Below are 25,287 nucleotides of genomic sequence, written 5' to 3'. Positions count from 1 at the left end.
TGCATAACCTCTCAGGCAGACTTGATTCCTGATACCCTCAATGGAACATTTCATGGTGAGCTGTAGCAGAAACATGGGGAACCAGTTTGGGTTGCTGCCAGCAACATAATAGAGTTGTGCGTGAAACACCATTTTTGCTTCCTAATCCAGTGTAACTCTGTAACTCATATTAATTAATCCACTTTTGTGTTGTTTAAGTAGACCTGACTATTTCAGCGATGACACATGTATCAGAAGAAAAATAAATTTCATTTTATAACCTTAGCTGACTGAAAATTGAAAGAGTGTGAAGCAGACAAATATTGATGAAAAAACCATCTTTGATCTACTTTGCTATTTCATACAGGACACAGATATAGTCACTGATGAACTATGGTGTTAAGAATATATGACCGTGAAAAATTGTTTAGGATTGTCATAATGTTAACTGCCGACCTGACCCACATGCAGAGAACAACCAGAGACAGATGAGATTAGTGAATGTTTATTTAAACAAATGATCCTGGGAACGGGAAACAAGACTGGAACCGTCTGGCTGCGGGAGAAGAGCAGAGTTACAAACTGGACCTCAGAAAAATCACCAGAACTGACTGTGCAGCTTACAGGTAAGCGCAGGGATACCCACCGGGAGGAATGGTCATAGATCCAGGGATGTAAGAGAGAGTGGCTCGCCTTGACCGCCGTGTTCGTTGAGACAGGGCCGACAGAAGGTGCTGGGAGGGCGGACAGGATTCGCTTCGCTGGTGGCTCACAGAAGAGTCAGCCTGAAGGTTCAATTCGGGACTTGGTTCAGACCGATTCTTTAAATCTCTGGTCAACTCCGTCGGATCCAGAGGTAAGGCACCTGGAAGTGTCAGGACAGGCAAAATCAGTGCAAGTTTACAGAAAATTTCAGATATAACTTTCAAACTATGAGAGTAGATTTCAAGGGAGGCCAGTAGCTGTACCGCAAGGGCAAAACGCTTCAGCAACAAAGAGCAGGCGCGGCCTCTTCATATACTGCCCAGATGATAAGCCTGATGAGCTGCACCTGTCCCTTCTCCAGCACCTCCAGGCAAAGGCAAACTGGCGGTAAAATGGTTAGCTGCAGGCAGACACACCACAGATTCTGACAAGGATAATACAGTTTAAATATTTTTTTCATTGTGTTTACTTGTTTGTGGTGCTAAACTGTTTGCGTACTGACAGGCTTTATTCCTTGATCCTGCAAAATTATTTTTCGGTTGTGTTTTAAACTTACTACAAACTTTATTTCAATTAGTGGTTTAAACACTGATTGTTTGGTAACTTGAAATTGCAAAATGTTTTCTGTTTTCCCAAAAGTCCTTCTCATTAACCTGCATACATTAACCTGCATACATTATCTTGCATATTCCTTATAAACATGCTAATTATTGTCACTATCCCTAATACAAGAAAAAGTTAAAACTCTAATGCCACCAATAGTTCTGCTGTGTATTATACACACATTAATTTTTATCAATGGTACATGTATGACTTAGAGGGGTTACTAAAGATTGCCTTGGCACCATTTTTGCTTGTTAAGCTGAGCCACTGATTCTGGATGTGACATCATGAAGCAGCATCGACATGGCCAAATTGTGAGTCTATTCGAGTGTTCAGTGATGGTTTTCCCTATTCTTTAAGAAGTTGTTTTTTGACCCACTGCTGCCTTTCTATTGTCTATTGTTTGCCCATTCTCTTCCGACATTCATTAGGGATTTCTGTGGAGGTCTCTTTTTCAGGCAATTTTCTCCAAACCAGAGATTGATTTGTGTGAATATCCATCAGGAGCTTCTGAAATTGTCAGACCAGCCTGTCTGACACCAACACCCATGCCACATTCAAAGTCTCTTAAATCTCATTTTACCCCCCATTTTGATGCACCAAACTTCAACACATCATCCAGTCAACCCTAAATGTACTCAGTTTCTGCCATGAGATTTGCTGATCTGCTATTTGTGTCAGCAATCAGTTGAACAGCTGAATCTCACGATGTGGGAATGAACATAATTATGCAAAATCCTTAACAAATCAAAGTGACCCAATGTATGAAACAGCAAAAACTACTTAAAAAGTGCAGTTAATACTTGATTAAATTTTTTTAAATGGACTTAGTTTGCAGCACAGTATACAGCGGTGACAGTTTGCAAATTTTGAGCACAATACAGTGCTGACTGATACCCAGCTGAGTGGTGATGAGCTGTTGGGAGGTCAGTGCATCATTGAAGGGTCGATGGTAATTTGATGGCAGTTGGTGAAAGGGAGAAGTCCTCACCTCCACTCTCGCTTCAAATTGCCTACTGGTTGAGAAAGGATTTGATCTGACACCCCTGTGATTGCGAGCTCATTCTATCACTGTCAGGATATTGCCTGCCAACTGTCTATTGTTACTGCTGTCACTTCCCAGTACTTTGACATCACCTATCTGCTGAGCCAGAAATATGCACTGTGTATTGATTTCATCTTTTTAGAAGAGGAGGATTCCATGTATGTGCAGGCTAATAACGTACATCTATGCTGACCTCTTTCTTAACATTTCAGTCTGTTGCTGGGCTGGGTTTTTCCTTCTGCCTGCCGACCTCCGATTCCTTCAGTTATTCATGAACCATCTGTTTGGGCAAGGGCTGCGTCAGATGTGTGTCAAAGAGTACCTCATCTGTCCCTCCTGTTAATCTTCTAATTGCGTCTTCTTCTGCCATCTGAGGCTGACACTGATGGCCCTGGAAGACACCCTTGATTAGCTGAGGGACTACTAGCTAAGTCTCTGGTCTGTCATGTCCTAAATAACCAGTTTTATCTGATGGCTGCATCTTTATTTAAGATCACGGCATCTGGTTCATTAATGTTTCAACAACAAGCACAACCTTGTCAATGCATGGGTGTAGTTTGTTTTGTCTGATCTAGAGAGACTATGGGGTTGTAAGTTTAACAATTAATTGGTCAATACTAAAATACAGAAACATTTGCAGCTGTCCAGAAAAAATATTAGAAATGCCAATAAAGCAGAGGTCTGTAGTTAAGTCACATCACTTGGTTTAAAATCTGTTTGAGTCACAAATGTGATGATCTCAGAGTCAAAATGATTAAATTACAGAATACTTCAAGTTCACATAAAGACATATATCCCAAATTGAACTTTAAAACCAGTGACTTGTGACTCCACTTGGATTTCCGCCTAATGACCTGACTACACTTGATCTTGATATCAGTTTGGAAAGACTTACAAAGCCATTTCTCAGGCAATGGGACTCCAGAAAACCACAGTGAGAGCCGTTATGCACAAACTGAGAACATATGGAACAACAGTAACCCTTCCAAGAAGTGAGTGGCCTACCAAAATTACTCTTAGAGTGGTCATCCATTCAGGAGGTCACAAAGGAATCCCTTAACAACATATAAAGTGCTATAGACCTCACTTGCCTGAGTTAAGGTCAATGTTTATGATTTATCAATAAGAATGTGAGTTGGAAAAAAATGGAATTCCAAAGCGGAAACGACTGCTAACCTTAAACAGGTCGTTCATGCTCAAAAACCCTCCATTGTGGCTGAATAAAACTAGTCTGCAATGAAGAGTGGGCAAGAATTTTTCCACGGACATGTGAAACATTCATCGCCAGTAGTCACAAATGCGCAATAGCACTTGTTGCTTTCCAGGGTGGCACAACCAGTTTAATTTGGATAACTTTTTACTGTTAATAAATGAATTCATTCTTTAAATGCATTTTGGGTTTACTCCGATAATCGATTTCTTTTTTTGATCTTAAACATTTAAGAGTGACAAAAAAGTACAAACAGAAGCAATCTGTAAGGTAAAATTTCCATAGAATTTTATATTCCTTCAGCATGTTGGATTGTCTTGGCCCATTATGCCAGCATGTGGGGTGTTGGCCAAAGACAGCAAGGTGACAAAGACGCAGAGGGGAATCCAAAATACAGCAAACAACTGCCATGGTGCATCAGAAATCTATGCACGTGCAACATATATGTATATGTATCTGAAATATTATTTACATGAGTTAATTAATAATGAAGCTACATCAGAAGATTCTCAGTTTGGCTCCTGGAGGGAAGTGGTACCTTGTAAACACACACTGACAACAATATAGTGGGCAATATAGTGATTTGTATTTAGAAAATATTTACAAAAATATATCCAGACAAGTACTTGAAAATTTAACATCATGAGTCATCATGAAAAGGTTATTGGCAGGATCAGTTGAGTCCAGAGTGAAAATGAAAATGTGGTTGCCTTGCACGCTGTCGACCGCACTGGAAGGAGTGGTGGGTATTTAACAGATCTCCTGGTTCGGACTAGGGTTAGCTCGCCATCAGTCTGGTCATTTCAGCAACAGACAGAAATCAGGAACTCAGGAACCTGGCCTGTGTTAAACAGACCAGTTCCCACATCAGAATGCACAATCAGCTAACGTTTTTTTTCCACACACAGACATCTGTGGCAGCTACGAAATAGCATTTCCCATCTAGTGCGATGAGCAGCAGCTGTTTAATGAGACACTGACGATGGCTTACTATTATCAGTCACGTGATAATGAAATCACGTGAGGACAAATGTACTAAGTGACAGGAAACAAAATACTTCAGAAGATTATGGAAAGGAGGACTTTTTTTTATAAATCTTTAAATTAATAAAATAAGAAAAAACAATTATTCTTTAAGAAAATAAATTTTTGGGGAACCTAATTTCAACCTAATTTCAAAAAAATAAAATAATAAAGGAAAAAATACTCAAATTAATAATAAAAAGTTAATCTAATGGATATGGCAAAATTTCTAAGAGAAATGGGAAAAATTACCCTGGTTACATACATTTATTTCAACTGTAATTAACTGGGAACGCTCAACGAAATATCAGAGCCGAGAACGACGATTCCCGAGAAAAAACACACAACTCACCTCCATATCATAGTGTGGCAAGAAGAACCCCTCTTCACTCCTTCTTCATTCCTTTAACCAACGCCTTTTTTTTGTTTTTTCTCTGTTAAAATTAGTCCACATGCTATCACTATTGCTTCTTCCTCGTCTGTCATATTTATTTAGTCTGATCTCAAAAGATTTTGCGAGATTTCCCATCTGACATCCGAATGTCCATGTGTGGTGTGTTGTACTTGCAGTGTGGTTGTACACAACACACTGTAGGACCAAATCTGTTATATCCTAGATTTTCTATCGTGTCAACCAACAATTTTTAAATCTTGCCATGTGAACCAGGCATGACAGAAAATTTTGTTTCTTTTAAAGACAATGTATAAATAAGAGATAGACAAGTTATCATTTACTATATAGGGCTACATAATTACTACTATATTTCTTTAATTAAGTTTAGTTAAACTTGATGCTTGTTCTGGAACCATTCAAAACATGAATACATTTTGGAAACGTACTGATACTGTAGATATTTATATACTATATGAATGACAGATCAGGTATTTGATTAATTTAGTTTTTTAAGACTTGAAATTCAAAGCATAAGACTTGGGACTTGTGTCACAACATGCACATTTTTACTTTGGACTTGACTTTGGATTTACATTTATCAAGACTTTAGAGGGAAGACTTGAGACTTGTAAGTTGCAAAACAATGATTTGGTCCCACCTCTACATTAAGTCAACTTTTACATTACAAACTACTAAACTCTAAGGGATTTTTACTCCTAGAAATAACATAAATTTCACAAAAAGCAATATGATGAAGAAAAAGCAAGGCATTTTAAAAACTTTACCTCCAGCAACAGATGCAATAAAAGGTCAGTGTGGTCTTTTTTACCTCAACTTTTTTCTACCAACCCAATTCCTTTGCTACAGTTGTCCTCTTGAAAATGAAGACCATTTTTACCCCTATAATAAAATGTTTCACAGGCTTATGAAGGGAAAAGAGCTTCAAAGCAAACTTTGATAGAATATTCTACTGGTTTGCTGTGACTGTGTGTCTGTAGGCTACTCTTCTCTCACTTTTTCCCCAAAGAAGCAAGAAACTCCACATGGGCAAAAGAAGAAGCACATTATTAGGATGTGCTCAAAAAGTTTGAAGCTGAACAAAAAGCATTGATTTACTGTAAAGAAAAAAAAAACTACATCTTAACTTTTGGAAACTTTGCATGAGTTTGTTTTGGCGTCCATACTTTTTGTGATATGCATAATTATATGCATATTTAATTATTTAAAATTACAGTGGTACAGGCTTAAATTCTCAGTTTTTTTCCAATGCAGTTGTGATCAGACGTTTACATACATACATGGGCATTAAAATGATTTTAATGATTTTGTTGAACTACTTATCTCTCTATAGAGAAACATTTCTATACCTTTCATATTCTATAACAGCGGTGATTTGACTAGAATATATTTTATCTTCAAAAGCCAAAGACCTAATAACCGCTGGTTACATATCATGACTGCGGCAGGTTAGTCTTAGCATAAGAGATTAGTTTAACAGCACCCATTGGATTAACCAAGGATTCAATGAACATGGGTAAGATGTAAAAAGTAGAATTGTGGATTTGCACAAGCAGGAAATGTCAAATTTGTTTGAGGAAGGACCCGAATGCAGCTGATAGTAGGAAGTGTAAAGGTTTAATAATAAATAACCTTACAGGAAGACCAGGCACTGAAACACAGGCAGGTGTGAGACATGGGCAGGAGGTTAACAGGATCGTGGAGGCAACGGACATGGAGCAGGCAGCAAACAGGAGGAATCAATGGAGAACAATGAAAACCAGAGAGTATAAATAATGAGGTAGGATGGAGAATGGACCAGTGGACACTGGGAGCCTATCAGGGGGAAATCAGGAGCAGCTGGTGAAGGAGAGAGAAAGCAGGCAACTGAATAAAGGTCATTATTAACACTGGAACTCTGGAATAGCTTTGCCAAAGCCCAATCGTTTCCCTACTGAAAATATGTGGACTACGCCTAAAAGCCAGGTCCATGTTCTACCGGTGATGCCAAGAAATGTTACAGAAGTTTGTTGATGGGTACAAAAACTGTGTGATTGAGATGCAACTTGCTAAGTTATATTTTGCCAAATATTAGTTACAATGTATCTATATACATAATATAGTCTGTTTGGATCATTTTGGACCCTGTGTGGATTAGAGAAAATCTGCAAAATAATACAACTACTGCACCCAATTTGTGTTTTTATTTTGGACGGTTGTATGTTTTATAATGATAAGTATGTTGGATAATCCACCCTGGAAAACAAGCAGTTCTAACATATTACTTAAAGCCCCAAAACTAAAACAAAATTTACACACATGACAATAAACATCTGGCTGAAACTGAATGAGCTATGCCAGCAAACAATCATGGTTACTTGTTAATCTAAGTATAAACTGACTTAACCGATTAAGCCCTAAGGCGTTAGAGCCTGAATTTACAGGGGTTGGACAATGAAACTGAAACACCTGGTTTTAGACCACAATAATTTATTAGTATGGTGTAGGGCCTCCTTTTGGGGCCTATACAGCATCAATTCATATTGGGAATGACATATGCAAGTCCTGCACAGTGGTCAGAGGGATTTTAAGCCATTCTTCTTGCAGGATAGTGGCCAGGTCACTACGTGATACTGGTGGATGAAAACGTTTCCTGACTCGCTCCTCCAAAACACCCCAAAGTGGCTCAATAATATTTAGATCTGGTGACTGTGCAGGCCATGGGAGATGTTCAACTTCACTTTCATGTTCATCAAACCAATCTTTCACCAGTCTTGCTGTGTGTATTGGTGCATTGTCATCCTGATACACGGCACCGCCTTCAGGATACAATGTTTGAAGCATTGGATGCACATGGCCCTCAAGAATGGTTCGGTCATCCTTTGCAGTGACTCGCCCATCTAGCACAAGTATTGGGCCAAGGGAATTCCATGATATGGCAGCCCAAACCATCACTGATCCACCCCCATGCTTCACTCTGGGCATGCAACAGTCTGGGTGGTACGCTTCTTTGGGGCTTCTCCGCACCGTAACTCTCCCGGATGTGGGGAAAACAGTAAAGGTGGACTCATCAGAGAACAATATATGTTTCACATTGTCCACAGCCCAAGATTTGCACTCCTTGTACCATTGAAACTGATGTTTGGCGTTGGCATGAATGATCAAAGGTTTGGCTATAGCAGCCCTGTGGAGCTCCCGACGGACAGTTCTGGTGGAAACAGGAGAGTTGAGGTGCACATTTAATTCTGCCGTGATTTGGGCAGCCGTGGTTTTATGTTTTTTGGATTAAATCCGGGTTAGCACCCGAACATCCCTTTCAGACAGCTTCCTCTTCCGTCCACAGTTAATCCTGTTGGATGTGGTTCATCCTTCTTGGTGGTATGCTGACATTACCCTGGATACCATGGCTCTTGATACATCACAAAGACTTGCTGTCTTGTTCACAGATGCGCCAGCAAAACGTGCACCAACAATTTGTCCTCTTTTGAACTCTGGTATGTCACCCATAATGTTGTGTACATTTCAATATTTTGAGCAAAACTGTGCTCTTACCCTGCTAATTGAACCTTCACACCCTGCTCTTACTGGTGCAATGTGCAATCAATGAAGAGTGGCTACCAGGCTGGTCCAATTTAGCCATGAAACCTCCCACACTAAAATGACAGGTGTTTCAGTTTCATTGTCCAACTCCTGTACATACCTTTAATAAATCAAGTATATGTCCACAGTTATAAGGCCTACATGCAAACGGATGGTACCTGTGTAAGGGTAAAACATAAAATAATGTTTTTTCCAGTGGAACCACTATTGTAACTGTTACTATGTCTGATTTATTTGTGATTAAACATAGAAAAAATAAACATTTTTGAGCCCTGCCAAAAGCTTTCCTAGGAGAACCCCCAGGTTGTATTCATCCACATCTTCACAAATCTTCACATCTTCGCAAATTTGGACTGAATAAGTTGAAACATACATGTTTCACAAAGGTTTTAGAGGGGAGTGTGCCAGGTGGAAATTGCAGTTAGGCAAAGGGTGCCAAAACTTTCCCAAATGTGTTTTTCACCTCTTAAAAATGAAATAAAAGGGAATCCAGGCAAACAGAAGTGCAGAATTCCATTGTAGGATCCCTTCATCATATGACATAGCCTTTGGTTATGACATTTACCCTGTGTATCATCAAAATGTATAGTTGCAAACATAACTGGAAGCTAACCGAGTAGCGTGCAAGCTAGGAGTCGGCTGACAGCAACCAGCAGACTAATGTTTAAGCAAAGTAGACAAGTAATGCCTTGTTAGAAAGGGGAGTGTCTCTAGTTTGTTATGATATGAGACGTGTGGGGTTGCTGCAAAGAGAAAGGTGCTTTTTGTACCATTCTGTTTACAGAGTCAGCAATGTCTGGGGGACCTTAAAATCTTGCCTGTGTTTAAGTTGCTGTAAAAGTAAAATGTATTTGTGCAAAACTCATTTGGGGAATTGTTATGTGAAGATTAAAGCCTCCTCTTGCGATATATTTAAGAAAAAAAAAATTGGTGGAGTTTTATCTAGTTTTATAGACCGCCAAAAAGGGGCGCAGCCTAGCTTAAGAGTTTAAAGACTGGAATTATGCTAAAGAATGAAAATCTTCTGAATTTTTGCACTTAACTTTAACAAAGTTTGATTTATTTTGGGGGTCGAAAAGGTGAGACTTCTATATTAACGAAGGGACCGGATTGCTGAAGATGAGGATTTTTTATTAATAACTATACTGCGCACTTATGGCATGTTAAATTTACTGTGGCCAGCTGAACTTCCTGACCGGTCACCGTCCTGCATACTGCCAAAACACACAACCCCACGCCCACTTTTCCTCTCTCTCAGCACTCTTCTTCGTGGTCCCAGTCTGACAGCCCACAGCGCCACCGCACATATGAACACATACACATTTACACACTCACCATGCACTGAGCTCCATCACTTATGAGTTACACATCTTCTGCAACACAGGTCACTTGATGTCTACTTCGTCAGAATGAATCAGTACTTCATGGGCACAAATTAGTATTTTGTGGGAACGAATTAGTATCTCGCAGGAACAAATTAGTATTTCGTGCACATGCTATATGTATTTTTTATACTCTCTGATCCCGTAGAATGCTCATCAGAACATCGTAAAATATGTTTTGTGATAAATGTCACACCTAATAAAAGTCACCAGTTTATTAAATTAAGCCAAAGTGCTTAAAATTGAATTTTAAAAACATTTTAAAATCAGCACAAAACAGGACTTTTTATGAAATAAATTATGTATTATGAATTTATGCAGTTCTTGAATACTACCTTTTTTATGTGAAATTCTTGATACCATTTGTTTGGATCTTTATGTCAATGCCCTTTTCAATCTTATCCCTAAGTAACTTAAAGCTGCATCAGTTTGCTTTGATTGGTCTTCATACAACTATCATATTACCAGCATTTTCTTTAACTTTGCCATTCAGGCATGATATAAAAGATATATACATATGCATGGATGGACTCGCAGAAGATACATGACCTCAGAGAAAGAAATTATGACTGCATTAAACGACTTCCAGCAGCACAAAAATTTATAATTTCAGAAAGAGGCCAGGAGGTCCATCTGGAGAACGATGTGACAGAGACATTACTTCCATTCTGGGCAAAGGGATAAGACATGTTAGCTGTCTCTTCTAGTTACCCGGCCCTTCAAAGTAGCTACTGTGATTAATCGGGGGCCAGCTGAATGTACTGTCCCAACATGCCCTCCGTCTACTTTGTGCATTTCAGTGCATGAAAAAGTGTTGAAATGAATGTTGCATTTTAACAGTAAGACAAAGGAGCACTGAGCATTTGTGTAAAGCTTCAAACAAGCCAAGGACATATGCAAATGAGTGAGGAATCTGGCTAAGTGATACCGCGATGAGTAAACAAAGCTGTCTGCACCCACTCATTCCACTCATGTTGACATCTTTATGTTTTTTCCAACGGAATGTGGTGTACTCTGGCTTCTGCTGGGGCACTGGCAACACAACATTTAAATAGAAACCATAGTTTGTTGGTTTTATTTATCCACTCCACTGGCTTTCAGTTTGTTTTTTCCCATCTGTTACCAAACTAGTGAAACTTGGAAAAACATGTCAAAGGCCATCAAGATTCAATAAAGTATCTATAAAGCATATACGTTTTCCCATGAGTTTCATAAAAAGGTTATATTCACTGGCCACCTTATTAGGTGCACCTCATTGTTTCTGGGTGTGACTTCGTATGCCTTCAGAACTGTCTCAATGCTTTATATCATAGATCAAAAAGGTGTTGCAAACCTTCCTTTGAGACTTTGTTCATCCTTGTGAATTCCCCCTTCCACCACATCATGAATGTGCTTTATTGAATTGAAATGTCGTGAGTACATTGGAGTACAGTGAACTCATTGTTATGTTTGAGAAACCTACTAGAGATGGTGTGGTTTTTAAGGTATGGACTTGTTTTAGAAACATAACTCAGGTAGGAGGTGGTATTTAAGTGATGCTTGACCGGTACTGCCTGCTGGCCATTTCCCTTCTGGAGTTTTTTTAGACACAGTAGTCCAGTAGTCCAGCCGAGTAGTAATTAACGCATGGACTACTGTCTCAAAGTGTTTCCTAGGAAGACTGGGTTTTATTTTTGCTAACTGCCTTAAATAATAAAAACCTGATTTCATGACTGCCCTAATCTGGCTGTCAAATTTAAGATCAGCATCCACTTTAACTCCAAGGTTTGTAATGGCTGAGTTCTTATGCTCTGCGAAATAGCCTAACTCAATAGGAGCCTCAGCTGTGCCACTAAAGACGATGACTATAGTTTTACTCTGTTTGAACTTTAAAAAGTTAAGAGCCATCCTGGCCTTTGTGTCTTCAGGATGTTTCAACAGCAAGCTAGCACAGTTTTCATCTTTTTTTTTTAAGTGAGATATAAATCTGACAATCATAAGCATAACAGTGGAACAGCACACTGTACTTCCTTAATATGGAGCCAAGCGGAACCAGATAAAGTGCAAAAGAAGGGGCCCGAAACTGAGCCATGTGGCACCCCACATGTTAAAGGAGCAGAGGAAGATACATGGCCACCGAGGCGAACATAAAAGTTTGATTTTCCAAGTATGACTTGAACCTGTCCATGAAGTGTATCCCTTTACACACCCACTAAGCCAAACGAGACAGTAAGTTTTGTGTTTAACAAAACTAGGCTGGAGTGATAAGATCCTAAAAACACTACCTATTGTCACAGTTCTGTCACGGTTTACTTGGAATTGCACCTCAGAATGCAGACAAGCAGGCAGCGTGATGGTAAGTGAAAAAAGATTTTAATAACAAAAACTCACACTCAGCAGGAGGCAGGAACAAAACAAACGGGCAGGCAAGACAGGCATGGCATGATCAAAAAACAAAACTTGGTTTGAAAACACGACATGAGCATGAGAGTGAAAGATGTTTCCGCAAAGACTAACAGAACAGGTGTGAATATATGGTGTGAAAACCAGGTGCAGTAAGGAGACAGATTAACTTGGACAGGTGAACCGAATAAACTTAATTGACAGAGAACACAATGTAACAGGAGCAAAACATGGCTTGAACAGAACGCAAATCCAAGGAAACAAACTATCAGAAATATAACTAGAAAAACATGAAACAAAAGCATAACCAGATCCGAAAACCAAACTTGACAAAACATGAACAAGACGACAAAACAAAAGCATGACCAGGAAAATAACAGAAGCATGATTCAAAATCTAAGAACAATAATAACAAAAGAACGAGTCAAAACCGTAACTGTGAAAAACATAAGAAGAAACCCGAAACCAAAAACCAAACAACCCTACATCAGGACAGAACCCCCCCTTAAGGCGGATACCAGACGCCCACAACAGTCCAAACAAAAAGAAAACAACCCAACCAGGGCGGGCGGTGGGGGCCTTGGTAGGAGGGCCAAAAACAGAGTTCAGGCGGGCAACCAGGAGGTCGTCCCGAGCAGGCACAGAGTTCAGGTGGGCGACCAGGAGGTCGTCCCGAGCAGGCACAGAGTTCAAGCGGGCGACCAGGAGGTCGTCCCGAGCAGGCACAGAGTTCAGGCGGGCGACCAGGAGGTCGTCCTGAGCAAGCACAGAGTTCAGGCGGGCGACCAGGAGGTCCTCCCGAGCAGGCACAGAGTTCAGACGGGCGACCAGGAGGTCGTCCCGAGCAGGCACAGTGTTTAGGCGGGCAACCAGGCCTGCACCAAAGACGTGGAGGCCGACTGAGCAGAGTAGAGGACTTCCCAGACACTCTGTGGAACTCCAGAGGCGTGGAGCCTGGCGAACCCTCAGAGGCTGAAGCAGAGCCTGGCGAACCCTCAGAGGCTGAAGTAGAGGCTGGCGAACCCTCACAGGCTGAAGCAGAGCCTGGCGAACCCTCAGAGGCTGAAGCAGAGCCTGGCGAACCCTCAGAGGCTGAAGCAGAGCCTGGCGAACCCTCAGAGGCTGAAGCAGAGCCTGGCGAACCCTCAGAGGCTGAAGCAGAGCCTGGCGAACCCTCAGCGGCAGAAGCAGAGCCTGGCGAACCCTCAACGGCTGAAGCAGAGCCTGGCGAACCCTCAGCGGCTGAAGCAGAGCCTGGCGAACCCTCAGCTCTGGGTTCAAAAGCCAGAACGAGGACAAAACGTTCCTTAAACTCCTGCAGACTAGGAACAGGAGCTAAGGCGTTGATGGGATCCTCCGTGATGTGAGCAGGAGCTGAGGCGTCGACAGGATCCTCCGTGACGTGAGCGGGAGCTGAGGCGTCGACGGGACCCTCCGTGACATGAGCAGTAGCTGAGGCGTCGACCGGACCCTCCGTGACGTGAGCAGGAGCTGAGGCGTCGGCCGGACCCTCAGTGACGTGAGCAGGAGCTGAGGCGTCGGCCAGACCCTCAGTGACGTGAGTAGGAGCTGAGGCGTCGGCCGGACCCTCAGTGACGTGAGCAGGGGCTGAGGCGTCACCGAGACCCTCAGTGGCGTGAGCAGGGGCTGAGGCGTCACCGAGACCCTTAGTGGCGTGAGCAGAGGCGTCGCCGGGGCCCCCGATGACTTGAGCCGGGGCGTCCCTCTTACAACGTCTTCTGCGCTGTGTGGAGGGGGTAGAGGCTGACTTAGGGTCAGGCTGTGGTGTGTCTGGCCTGGAGTCAGGCTGAGGCTGTGGTGTGTCAGGTTGTGGTGAGTCAGGCTGTGGTGTGTCAAGCTGTGGACCTGACGTGGGCTGCTCTGCAGCAGCAGCTCCCTTGAGTCCTGACGTGGGCTGCTCTGCAGCAGCTCCCTGGAGACTTGACATGGATGATGGAGGATGGCAGTAAAACAGCCTTACTGCCGCTTCATACTCCATCTCAATCTGCCTTATCCTTTCCATCAGCTCAGGAGAGGAATATAGGATCTTTATTTGGCTTGCGGAGATGAAAGAAGGAAATCCTAGAAACCTGTTTACTATGGGATTTAAATGACATGTCCTGGTCAAAACTAACACCAAGATTTTTTACTTTAATATAGGAGGTCAATTTAATGCCATCCAGGTTAAGTGATTGACTAAGCAGTTTCTTTTTTAAAGACTCCGGTCCAAAGACGACAACTTCTGTCTTGTCTGAATTTAGAAGCAGAAAATTTAAAGTCATCCAAGTTTTTATGTCTTCAAGACATGCTTGTAGTCTATCTAACTGGTTGGGCTCATCAGGATTCATGGATAAGTAAAGCTGAGTGTCATCAGCGTAACAGTGAAAATTTATTCTATGCTGCCTGATAATTTTACCTATTGGAAGCATATATATAGTAAAGAGAATTGGCCCAAGTACTGAACCCTGTGGTACTCCACAATTAACCCTGGAGTTTAAAGATGATTTATCATTTCCCATCTCATCCGTTGTTTAATAGGCTTATCAAAAGTTGAATGTTGCAGGGCTGTTTGAATTCTTATTCAACGTGCAAAGTTGTAATAGAAAGTTTTTAAATCTTGGTAATGTACTTCACACTACTACACACAGTACTCCCCTCATTTCTCATTTAAATAACAAACCATAATGTAATTATTCCACTACAATAGGTTAATCTGAATGAAACTGTAAGGCACCGTAGGACCCCAACAACAGAATACAGTGATTTTAGCAGAGTGATTAACAACACTTTGCAAGATGTAACATGGTTTATTTAAACTCAAAGAGACTAGCATTGTGACTTAGTAGAAAAAACATGTTTTTCTGCCTCTAAACAAAGTGAGATTGCTGTGGTACAATAATTCATCTTAAAGAAAAGATGCTGCTGATAGAGTATGAAAGTGGGAAGGAACGGCTCTGAGCTGCATTTTGACACAAGAGATAGACGATTAAGTGTTGAAATCAAAGCCAGCAGCAGTAAATTCTGCTGATTTTAGTTACTTTTTTTGTATTTGTTTTCTGCAAGGTTCAAGTTGACACAAGACATCATAGGACGGATGAAATCAATTAGGAATGTGCTACATTTTTGTTTTTCAGTCAATAGTTTACAGGGACCATTTTGTGATCCTTAAGGTATGTTAAACTTGAGTAAAAATAGCACAATATTAACACAGACTTTTCAAACAAAAATGTATAAAGAGCTACTTGCCACCATTTAAAACAGAGAACACAACTGCCCCTTATTGATACACAAAAATAACACCAATAATAATGTTATCCATAATATGTATTATTTTTCTTATTTGATACATTGACACATGACTAGAGACTGAGAACTTGATTTTGTTTGTTAACAGTGATAACAGTCAGTCTTTAAAACAATAGAATTTCATGTACTCATGTCAATGATTTATCTATCAGTTCATTTCAGCTAGATATTGTTAAATATCAATGATTCTTGATTGATTCTAATGAATCAATTATTATTTTATGTCACAAAAACAAACATGTTGCCTGCTTGGTTGAAGGATGTGATTCGGTAAATAATTCAATTTTTGGAGAGCCCTGGAAGTCAGAATTCCAACTGGAAAATTTGGAGGTATTACACCCACCCTAACCGCAGAATCCAATATACTGCAGGAGTAGAGCACCGAAAAGTTGTTTTGTAACTGGAACAAAAAAAACCAGAATGAAACAAAAACTGGTTGTATCTTATAGTATTATTTACACAGATAATACTGCACAGCCTTCTTTGCTGAACATTTTAATATATTATTTGAAAATACAAAATGTCAAAAACATTGTTATTAGCTTGTCACCTGGTAATCACTGTCTTTGTGATTTTAAACTTGAACACAAAGTGCTGTCCAAACAAATAGGCATAAATTTTGCAAAACGAAAACTTTTTTTCTGCCTTTACAGCTTCTGTACACAAGCAAATGGGATTTTGGGTAAAAAAAAAAAAAAAAAAAGAAAATATTTTTATTAACACTTTTAATGGTAAAGATTTTGTAAAGCTCGTACTTGCTCTAAAACAATAACATGTCCACCCAGGCTTTCTGTGCTAAAATCCACAACAAAAGTTGAGCAACTTTTATTGGTTATTTCACCTGTTTCGCTTTGTCCTGACCCTTTCTCTTGAACTTCAATCAGAAGCCGAAGAGGTTAATGACTGGGGAGAAAGTATACACAGTGTCAAAGAAAATATGTACAAACAACTTGTTTGGTTGAATCTTAAGCATAGCACTGCTTGCCATACTCAGGATCCTTTCCTTTCAGATTTTGATGTGGTCACTAGTGACATTATGCAAAAATATAAAATTAAAGAAAGAACTGGAGCAGTGTATCTTAGGCTTTAGCAGGATTTGATTCATTAGCTACCCCCCCTGTTACTGTGGCTGGAGGGGACTAAATAGATTTTGAGATGAAGTGGCTTTTATTTCAAATTTGAATTGTGATGCAGCAGACCTTGGGCAGAATCAACTCAGAACTATAGTGGGGTGGGATTAAAATTAAGGAATTGTTTATTTTATTTATTTTTAGTTTGTTACTTTAAAAAAGTATACTAGTGATTAACAGGGGCTATAATTTTGTGAGGCTGTAGTGGATGTTCGTTTTGTGTGTCAAAACAGATTTTCTTTTTTTTTTTTGTGTATTTATTATCACTTCATCAATTAATTTGTTCATATTTGCCTTCAAAATATCATAGAAACCACAATTTCCTCACAGTACAACTGAAGTCAGCAGTTTGAAAACCTTGGCTATAGATTGAACCATATGGGATCTAATCTCCACATTATAGTATCAAGGTTTCTATTGGGATGCCAGAGTTTTGCAAAAAAAATAAAGCAATATCATCACTGTGATGCAAATGTGATGATGGTCTTAATGAGACCATGAATTATTGTCAAATGGGTAGATGACATTAGGGGATTACTCTTTTATTCAACAGTTGTTTACAAAGACACATATTTTGCTTAGTTCTGAGGAGTTGATACTTTGATATGAAGCGCGTAGGTGGAAATAGCCTGTTAATGAACAGACATAAGAGAGGGAGGAAAAAAACTGAAGATGACAGAGGGGATACACAAAGCATGCTGTGAGGTAAAATATCGTTGCTGTTAGTCAGTGCTGAGGGAAAAGTGCTGCGGTGCAGAAAGAGTGGAAAGTCTTGACAGCTTTCCGGTGGCAGTCTGACGGCTGAGTAGGGAGGCTGGAAGGAAAGTGCAGCAGAGGGCTGCTGTCAGGCCACACCAGAGCCCCGTTTAACAAGGTCCAGAGATGAGCTGCACCACAACACTTTCCAGGCAAATGGGGGGGTGGGGGGGCACACCTTGACCCATCTGTACATGAAGGATGTGTGAGCAACTGTAGATAACCTTCATTTCTCACTCAACTGTACAGCAGTGTAATGTCAGTAGGGATCATTTATGTGTGGTTATTCAACCCCATTTCAGTTATGATAGTGTTTTCTAAGCTCATCTGAACCTTGGCTGAGGACAAACACAAATAATTAATGTGTTGCAAATGTGATGTATGTCTTCTTTTTAATATACAAACACAAACACATAAAATAAACATTACTGTTAGTTCCAACAAACTCCTTGGATGTTACAAATTTAGGCTGCTCCAGGAAATTATTGTTGTATGCCGAAGTCAAGCAGCAATGTTGTAGGTTAATACTAATGTCTTTACAAAGTCTGATAAATTGTATTGTAATGATTAAACAAAATCTAACAAAGCATTTTTCTTCTGAAGTCAATGCAGGTTCTGACAGATAATACTGACCCATTTACAGAACCTAATGCTTTATTATTTGATTTTGGTACAAAACCTGGTTGCCTCCACACAATAGAAAAAAAAAGTGAGATGTGTTACATATACTGCTTCACCAAATTTGATATTGACGATGAGCTTACATTTTGGTAATCCCTTGGCTTTACTGTGGAAGCATAAAGCTTTGTGTGATTAGATTAAAAAGTGTTATTATTGTTTTTACCATTATAAGATGAATTCTGTGAAGAATTGTTCACTCTGAGTAAACATGCAAGCTGTCTGGAAACAGATTACAATAGGGAAAGGTTATTGGCGAGAGGAAAGACTAATGGGCTTGTTATTGCAGTTGAGCTCAGGAATAAGGAATGATAGGAGCTTGCTATTGTGTTTCAGCTGGGAAAGTTGTGACACCTCTAAGTGCTGCCAGGTCAACGTGACATTTGAAGTTTTGCATCCAGATAAGTGATGAAGTTGTTATTGTAAACTGTCACATAGGCTAACTTGATGTTTTCCAGATGTGTGGCTGAAAGTGGAAAGTGGAAAAGTAATAGAGATTTAATGTTGTGGATGCCAAAAGTTTTACGTAAATGAGTATGATGATTTCTATTGGTCAAGAGGACCCCAATACACACCAATGCTTTGTATCTGTATAAAAAACCACCCTTTAAGGACTGAAGGAGGGAGACTTCTGGAATTTTTGATGACGTTTTTGTGCGCTGTGAAAGAATAAAAGTTCACCCCGTGGAGACTGGGAATAGAGATTTCTCTGAGTTCTGTGTTAATTATTTTAGTTCAGTGATAAGACCGCCCTTTCTTACATTACCACTTTACGTTCTTATGTTTGTTTCTTTCTTTCTTTCTTTCGTTTTTATTTGCTTGGCATGGTAGTTTCTCGTCCACAATCAGGTACACCGTCCACCTCAGGAACTCTTAAACACCACTCATTATGTCTGCCTAATTAGATCAAGTTAATTCTAAATAAAAGCAACCCCCCCAATTCAAATGAGTCAACAATTGGGAGGGCCCCCACTGCTTTCAATCCAAACAAGATCAAGGCTAAAATATCCAGTGAATCTATTTTATAAACTGGATTAACTGTTCTGTTTTAATGTGTTAAACATCAAACTCATTTCCAAAGGACAGTTGGAATTTTGTATTTTTTTTATTACGTTGGAGCTATCACTTATTTAAAAGGTCCAAATAGTATATTTGTCATCTGAGGAATCATAAAAGGTTGTCTGGTTTATTCTTTTTTGCCCACCGGCCAATATTTTCTGATTTCCGCAGGTTTTCTGGTTACATTCAATATTTAATACCTCATTTACTGATCCACTCGTGTCTTTTTTTGTGTCTTCACAGGGGGGCGACTCCTTTTCCTGGTGATGTGGCTGAACCTATTGCCTCAAACTGACAGCTGCCCTGCCAAGTGTGTGTGCTATAGTGAGCCCAGGCCCACTGTGGCTTGCCAACAACAAGGACTGTTTTCCATTCCTACAGAGATTCCTGTACGGAGCCAACGGATATTCCTCCAGAGTAACAAGCTGACAGTGGTGAGGTCCACTAGCTTCAGTTTGTGTCACAATCTTACTGTGCTCGGGCTTTACTCAAATAACATAAGCTACATCGAGGCTGGAGCCTTTTTTGGTTTGGAAAAACTAGAGGAACTGGACATTGGAGATAACAGCAACCTCCGCACCATTAGCCCAACAGCCTTTCGGGGTTTAACTAAGCTGCACACCCTCCACCTGCACAGATGTGGCCTGTCAGAGCTCCCTGTTGGTGTTTTCCGAGGAATGTTCTCTCTCCAATATCTTTACCTGCAAGACAATAACATTATCATGCTGCATGATGACACCTTTGTGGACCTTGCCAACCTCACCTATCTCTACCTGCACAATAACAAGATCAAGATAGTAACAGACAACATGTTTCATGGCCTAATAAATCTGGACCGCCTACTGCTACACCAGAACCGGGTAATCTTTGTCCAACCCAGGGCTTTTAGTGATCTTGGTAAACTAAAATCCTTATTCCTGTTCTTTAACAACCTTACTGTCTTGACTGGGGAGACGATGGACCCTCTGGTATCCCTCCAGTATTTGCGTTTAAATGGGAATCAATGGATTTGTGATTGCCGGGCGAGGACCTTATGGGACTGGTTTAAACGTTTCAAAGGTTCCAGCTCAGAGTTGGAGTGCCATGTTCCAGAGTTCCTGGCAGGAAAGGACCTGAAACAACTGAAAAGTGAAGAATTGGAGGGATGTGTAGAAACACCACAAATACAGACCAGCCTTGTCAACTCCAAAGCACTGTTTGGGAAAATTTCCTCAACCGAAAGTCCTCTAGCCGAAACCATTCCCAGGTGTTGTCTTGGAGATAATGACAAGTCCTCCATCCTTTCTGGAAAAAGTCACCAGATCACTAATAATCCTCTTAAGGATAAAGAGAACATGTCCAAAACCAAATACAAACAGCAAGAAAGAACAGCAAAAAACGAGACCCAGAATAAGCAAAATGATGGGCCACTGGGGACCTTATCCAACAACCTGGACAAGACGTTGGAAAACCTAAACCCTGAATTCATAGAGAATCCAGAATCATCTACAGCATCAAACAAAAAGAAAAAGAAGTGTTCCAAAAAACCCAAATTGGATGCCAACTGCAATAAAAGCCAGAGCTCTACTTTGCAAGTGCTGCACTTTCTCATTATTTCCATGATTTGGATATCTCTAGCCATGTCTTAGGACTCCTGACAACACTGCACAAAGAACTCAAGAATGTTTATGCTAATGACAATGACACAGAACATCCAGTGACACCTACAACAGACAGTGACTGAAAAGCAAGGAGTCATGTTGACCCAACATCGCTGGAGACAAACAATAGTGAAAAAAGTACAATAAAAGAAACGGATGCCTTTACAGATCTAATGTAAATATTGATTTGGTGCCCAAAATTGTTTGTTCTCTATGTACTCAATTGTACTGTGTCTAAGCTACACTTTGGAGGATCTGCCCCCCCCTCAAAAACAAAAAAGCTTTTATTGCTTAGACAGACCACAGCAAAACAAAACAAAGGACAAAAACAACGGTGGATAAAAAGCTTCATACTGGAAATTAGAGACAAATGCAAAAAATGTTTGGTCTGTTTGAAGAGGAAAAAATTCGCCTCTCAATATTTATTCAAAGTCATACATTTGTTGTAATGTTCTTTTTTATGTTTATAAAAATAAATGTTTTACCTCCTGGATTTTAGTTCTATATTTTCATGACAAAAAGGATATATGGGGAACATTTACGAAATGAATGCTGTCCTTTTATTCATTGGGAATTGCATTGAAATCATAGATATGCATTTATTTTACTTGTGTACAAGTATGGATATATTATGAATAAAAGTTCTTATTTCATAGATGTGTGTCTTCTGTGGTATTTTCAAAAATATCAGAACAGTTAAAGATCAGGTTTTTATATCTGAGAATTTGGAGCATTTCTCTCTTGTTTCAGACGTGTACAACTATATTGTAGAAATGTCACAAATAAACATTTCTTGAAATCCTTGGTATTGGGATCCAAGAGGAAACCTTGACTTCTGATACATACCTGTTGTGGTTCCTGTTTCTGTGGCTTTGTCACGGACTCCCTGACCCATGCAGTTGCATTTTTGCCATTTTTAGTTATGACCTTTTTTGTATGCATGGCTTGCAAAACTGTATTATTGGCTTTTGGTTTTTCTCTAACAATCTAAACAAAGGTTTCTACACTTTACATTAATGTTGATGGTGAAAGACAGATTGCTGCAGCTCCTGGTTGGTCTGTCACACGTAACCAGCTCTGTAAAGATTTGCTCAGATATCCCCAATCGTCCTGGGAGAGCTGCTGAAACAATAGTCACTAAATTTTATGACATTTCAAGCAAAGCATCAAGTTTAGGAGTTTTGTCTGAATGCAGTTAACTGCACTGAAATTAGATCTGGGACTTTGATGAGTTTATTTGAATTATTTAAAAACAAATACACCTTAGAAAATAACATTTAATTGCACCTTTGTTAGTTCACTCATTTCTGGCAATTATTGGTAACACGGATGCACACACATTCCAGCTTGGCAGGTGGCAGTATTACCTTCTAACATTTCAGGTAGTATGCAGAAGTTCTATGCTAAGGCTAGCAGATTGACTCAATGTTTTGATATGACCAGGTAATAATTTAGTTGATCATGTGCCCCCTTATCATAAACTGAATGCTTTGCTTTGATAATATCTTATGAATATCAGACTGCACGGCAAGGCCAACCACAGAGCATAAAGCTGGTCACATGACACAGACAGACAGAGGGTAAGCTGCAGCAGCCAATATAATTTCTCTTTCACTGTGAACATCATTGTAAAGGGTGAACTCAGCTTTGTTAGGCCAACAAAACAAAGTGCCATGACCTATATTACAATTTTGCAAGCCATAAACACAAATATAGGTTTGGAATTTAGAAATTATTTTGCTCACTATGGGTGATAAAAATCACAGCCACAACAATAGCAACAGCAGGTATTGGTAATTTTGCCCCTTCACCATTTGTTTGAATTTTTATTAATTTAATACGTGATTATTCTGAGTACGAAATGGTGAATTTGTAACCTGGACAGTTTGTACTGGTTGAGCGTTACGTCACAATGACCACGGGGACATTCTGTACCTGCTTGGACAACCAACGATTTATTGTAATTTTCTGCATTATGGAGTTTTGACAAAAATTCAGAATGAAAGACTCACCTTCACTGCCTCCACTTTCCAATGACTCTTATATGCGTATCCCGGCCTTCCAATCAGCATCCTGTCCGTCTGATTCTCCATCCAATGACCTTCTGACGTCTTGCTTTTAAAGGAGCTTCTACCGTGTTCATCTTCGCTTGTCAGCTGATCTCATCCCTCCTCCACCCCACCTCCACCATCTTCCTTCACATCTACTCCGGGCTTCCTCACTCCCTGGCCACCAATCCACCACCAGTGTCGGATCAGGGGAAAGACATGTTTAAATCTAAGCCATACAAATGATCATCTTAGCTCATGTCATTCTCAGCATTCATGTCTTCCTCCCAGGTCCGAGCGCCAAATAAATAACCATGTAATTTCTCATCATTAAAACTTTTCTAATTGCCATCCCTCTCTTTGTGAGTCTTTTCAGATTGAAATACTGATAGTTTACAGTAAAGAAATCTGGAGGAGATGATTTAAGAGTTATTTTGGTTTGATCAGGAGTCATATTCTGTCAAGTATCACAAGAGTCAACTGGCAAAACAGGGATCAGAAACAAAATTACAAGAAAATAGATCATAACATGTTTTCAAAAAATAACATGGAATTAAATGTAAGCAATGTTTTGACTATTCTCAGTTCTAGCTTGTTTTCCTGCTCTTTAAACTTTTTGAAACATCAGTGATTATGGTATAATTCAGCAATTTTTTGCAACACCAATAACCAGTGTCAGCATCCATCTAATCACTGTGTTTACAAGTTTTAAGTAAGTGTTGCACATGCAGTGTGATGATGCAGAATGAAATGCCCCAGGAGGTTTCAGTAAAATTCTTTACGATTAGAGGTTTATATATTACAAATGCAGAAGCACTGCATCCCCTATGTGTAGGAAAATCACACAGAAATATTTCAAAAATGACACCTCACATTTAAACATTGACTTTCAGAGCAGCAGAGGCCCTCTAGGCATTGTATAAAAACTATAATAAATTGTTTAGACTGGAAATCTAGTATGAAATATTAGAAATTAATGTTTGATATTAAACATCCCTGCTGGGGCAAGTCACCTGAAACAAATCAATGCTGGGATGTCCACAGGCCAAGACAATGTAGTTATGATGTGCTTTAATCTATGCTGAGATCTTGTCAACTATGGTCTGTTTATCATGCTGAATGAGAAATCTTTAGAAAACGGGGTCCCCACAAAGGCCTGGAGCTTTTTTATTGTTGTCAATTAGGGGTAGAAAGTAATTGGACCTGAGAAAATCGATCTTTGGAAGAAATCAACAGGGAAAATATACATAGCCCCAAACCCCAACAACATCCCACCCAAAATAGTTTTGTTTCCTTTTCAACTATACATGAGCTGCAGGCTTGAAAGATGCTAGTGATTTCAAATGACTCATTCAAGGGTCTTCTGCATATCTTCACAGGGGGGGTATCCATAAGTACTCTATGTTTAAATGACTATCATGACAAAGAGGGAGAGAGAGAGAGAGAGAGAGAGATGGAGTGCATGGAGGAGTGGTCTGAAATCCCTGCTGCAGTGTGTGCAAATCTCATCAAGAACTGTACCAAATATTAAGTTTTGTTTTTCTGACTGCCATATTACAATTAAAGAAGAACTAATAGGCCTGTGAGAGCCAAATTCTTACGAGTTGTTAGGTAATCAAATACTTATGTCATTCCATAAAATGCAAATTAATTACTTAAAAATCAGACAATGTTATTTTCTGGAGTTTTGTTTAGATTCCGTCATTCACCTATGATGAAAGTGAAGGTAAAGTGCAGAACTGGTTTAGAGGATTGTCAGGACTGTTTGCTGTAGTGCGTGCGAGGCATGTGGTGGCTAAGTGATTTGCATCCGTCAGCTACACTTAACTAAATTGTGAAAATACATGAAGTAGAGTCTTTCTTCAGATGTAGGAAATCAAACAGCAGTTTGGCAAGAGAACAACACCTGTCAAATCTTTTAGTGCCCAATAAAGCAGAGAGAGCTGAAGCCAGGGTAACTCCTCCGTCAGAAGTCAAATTCATCCATTAGTCTGCATTGAGTCTTGATGGTAACCAACTGTTTTAATGGCCGATAGGTGGCATTAGTCTCCACCCCTTCCATTACTGCATTGCATTTTTCTGGATAAAAATATGTTATTTGTCACCCCACTAGTAGGTCCAGCTAGATTCAGACAAAACCAAATATAAAAAACAAAAACAGCTGTACTTCCAGCTGTGAATTATTTATTCTAATATCCAAGACATGAATATTTAAGGGAGCTTTTTCCTGCAGGTCATTTCTAAGCAATGCCTGGGTAACAGCTCTGTTGCTCAGCAGGCTCCAAGCACACCACATTCTGTGAGGTTTTAAATTCTAATGTTTGGTTCATTTATTTCAAAATTAAAATCA

General features: G+C 39.8%; 1 protein-coding gene across 1 annotated transcript in view; it reads left to right on the top strand.

Annotated features, from left to right (window-relative positions):
* rtn4r (reticulon 4 receptor) overlaps window positions 1-21,544 on the top strand; it is a 78,950-nt gene extending 57,406 nt beyond the window's left edge. Inside the window, exon 2 of the mRNA XM_047380338.1 lies at window positions 19,493-21,544. Within this exon, the coding sequence (XP_047236294.1) occupies window positions 19,493-20,877 (1,385 nt within the window). The 3' untranslated portion in view covers window positions 20,878-21,544. The remainder of the gene's footprint in view (window positions 1-19,492) is intronic.
* The last annotated feature ends 3,743 nt before the right edge of the window (window positions 21,545-25,287 follow it).

This window comes from Girardinichthys multiradiatus, chromosome 12 (genome assembly GCF_021462225.1).
Source record: "Girardinichthys multiradiatus isolate DD_20200921_A chromosome 12, DD_fGirMul_XY1, whole genome shotgun sequence".
NCBI classification, from domain to species: domain Eukaryota; kingdom Metazoa; phylum Chordata; class Actinopteri; order Cyprinodontiformes; family Goodeidae; genus Girardinichthys; species Girardinichthys multiradiatus.
This window is presented reverse-complemented; position numbering and strand designations above follow the sequence as displayed.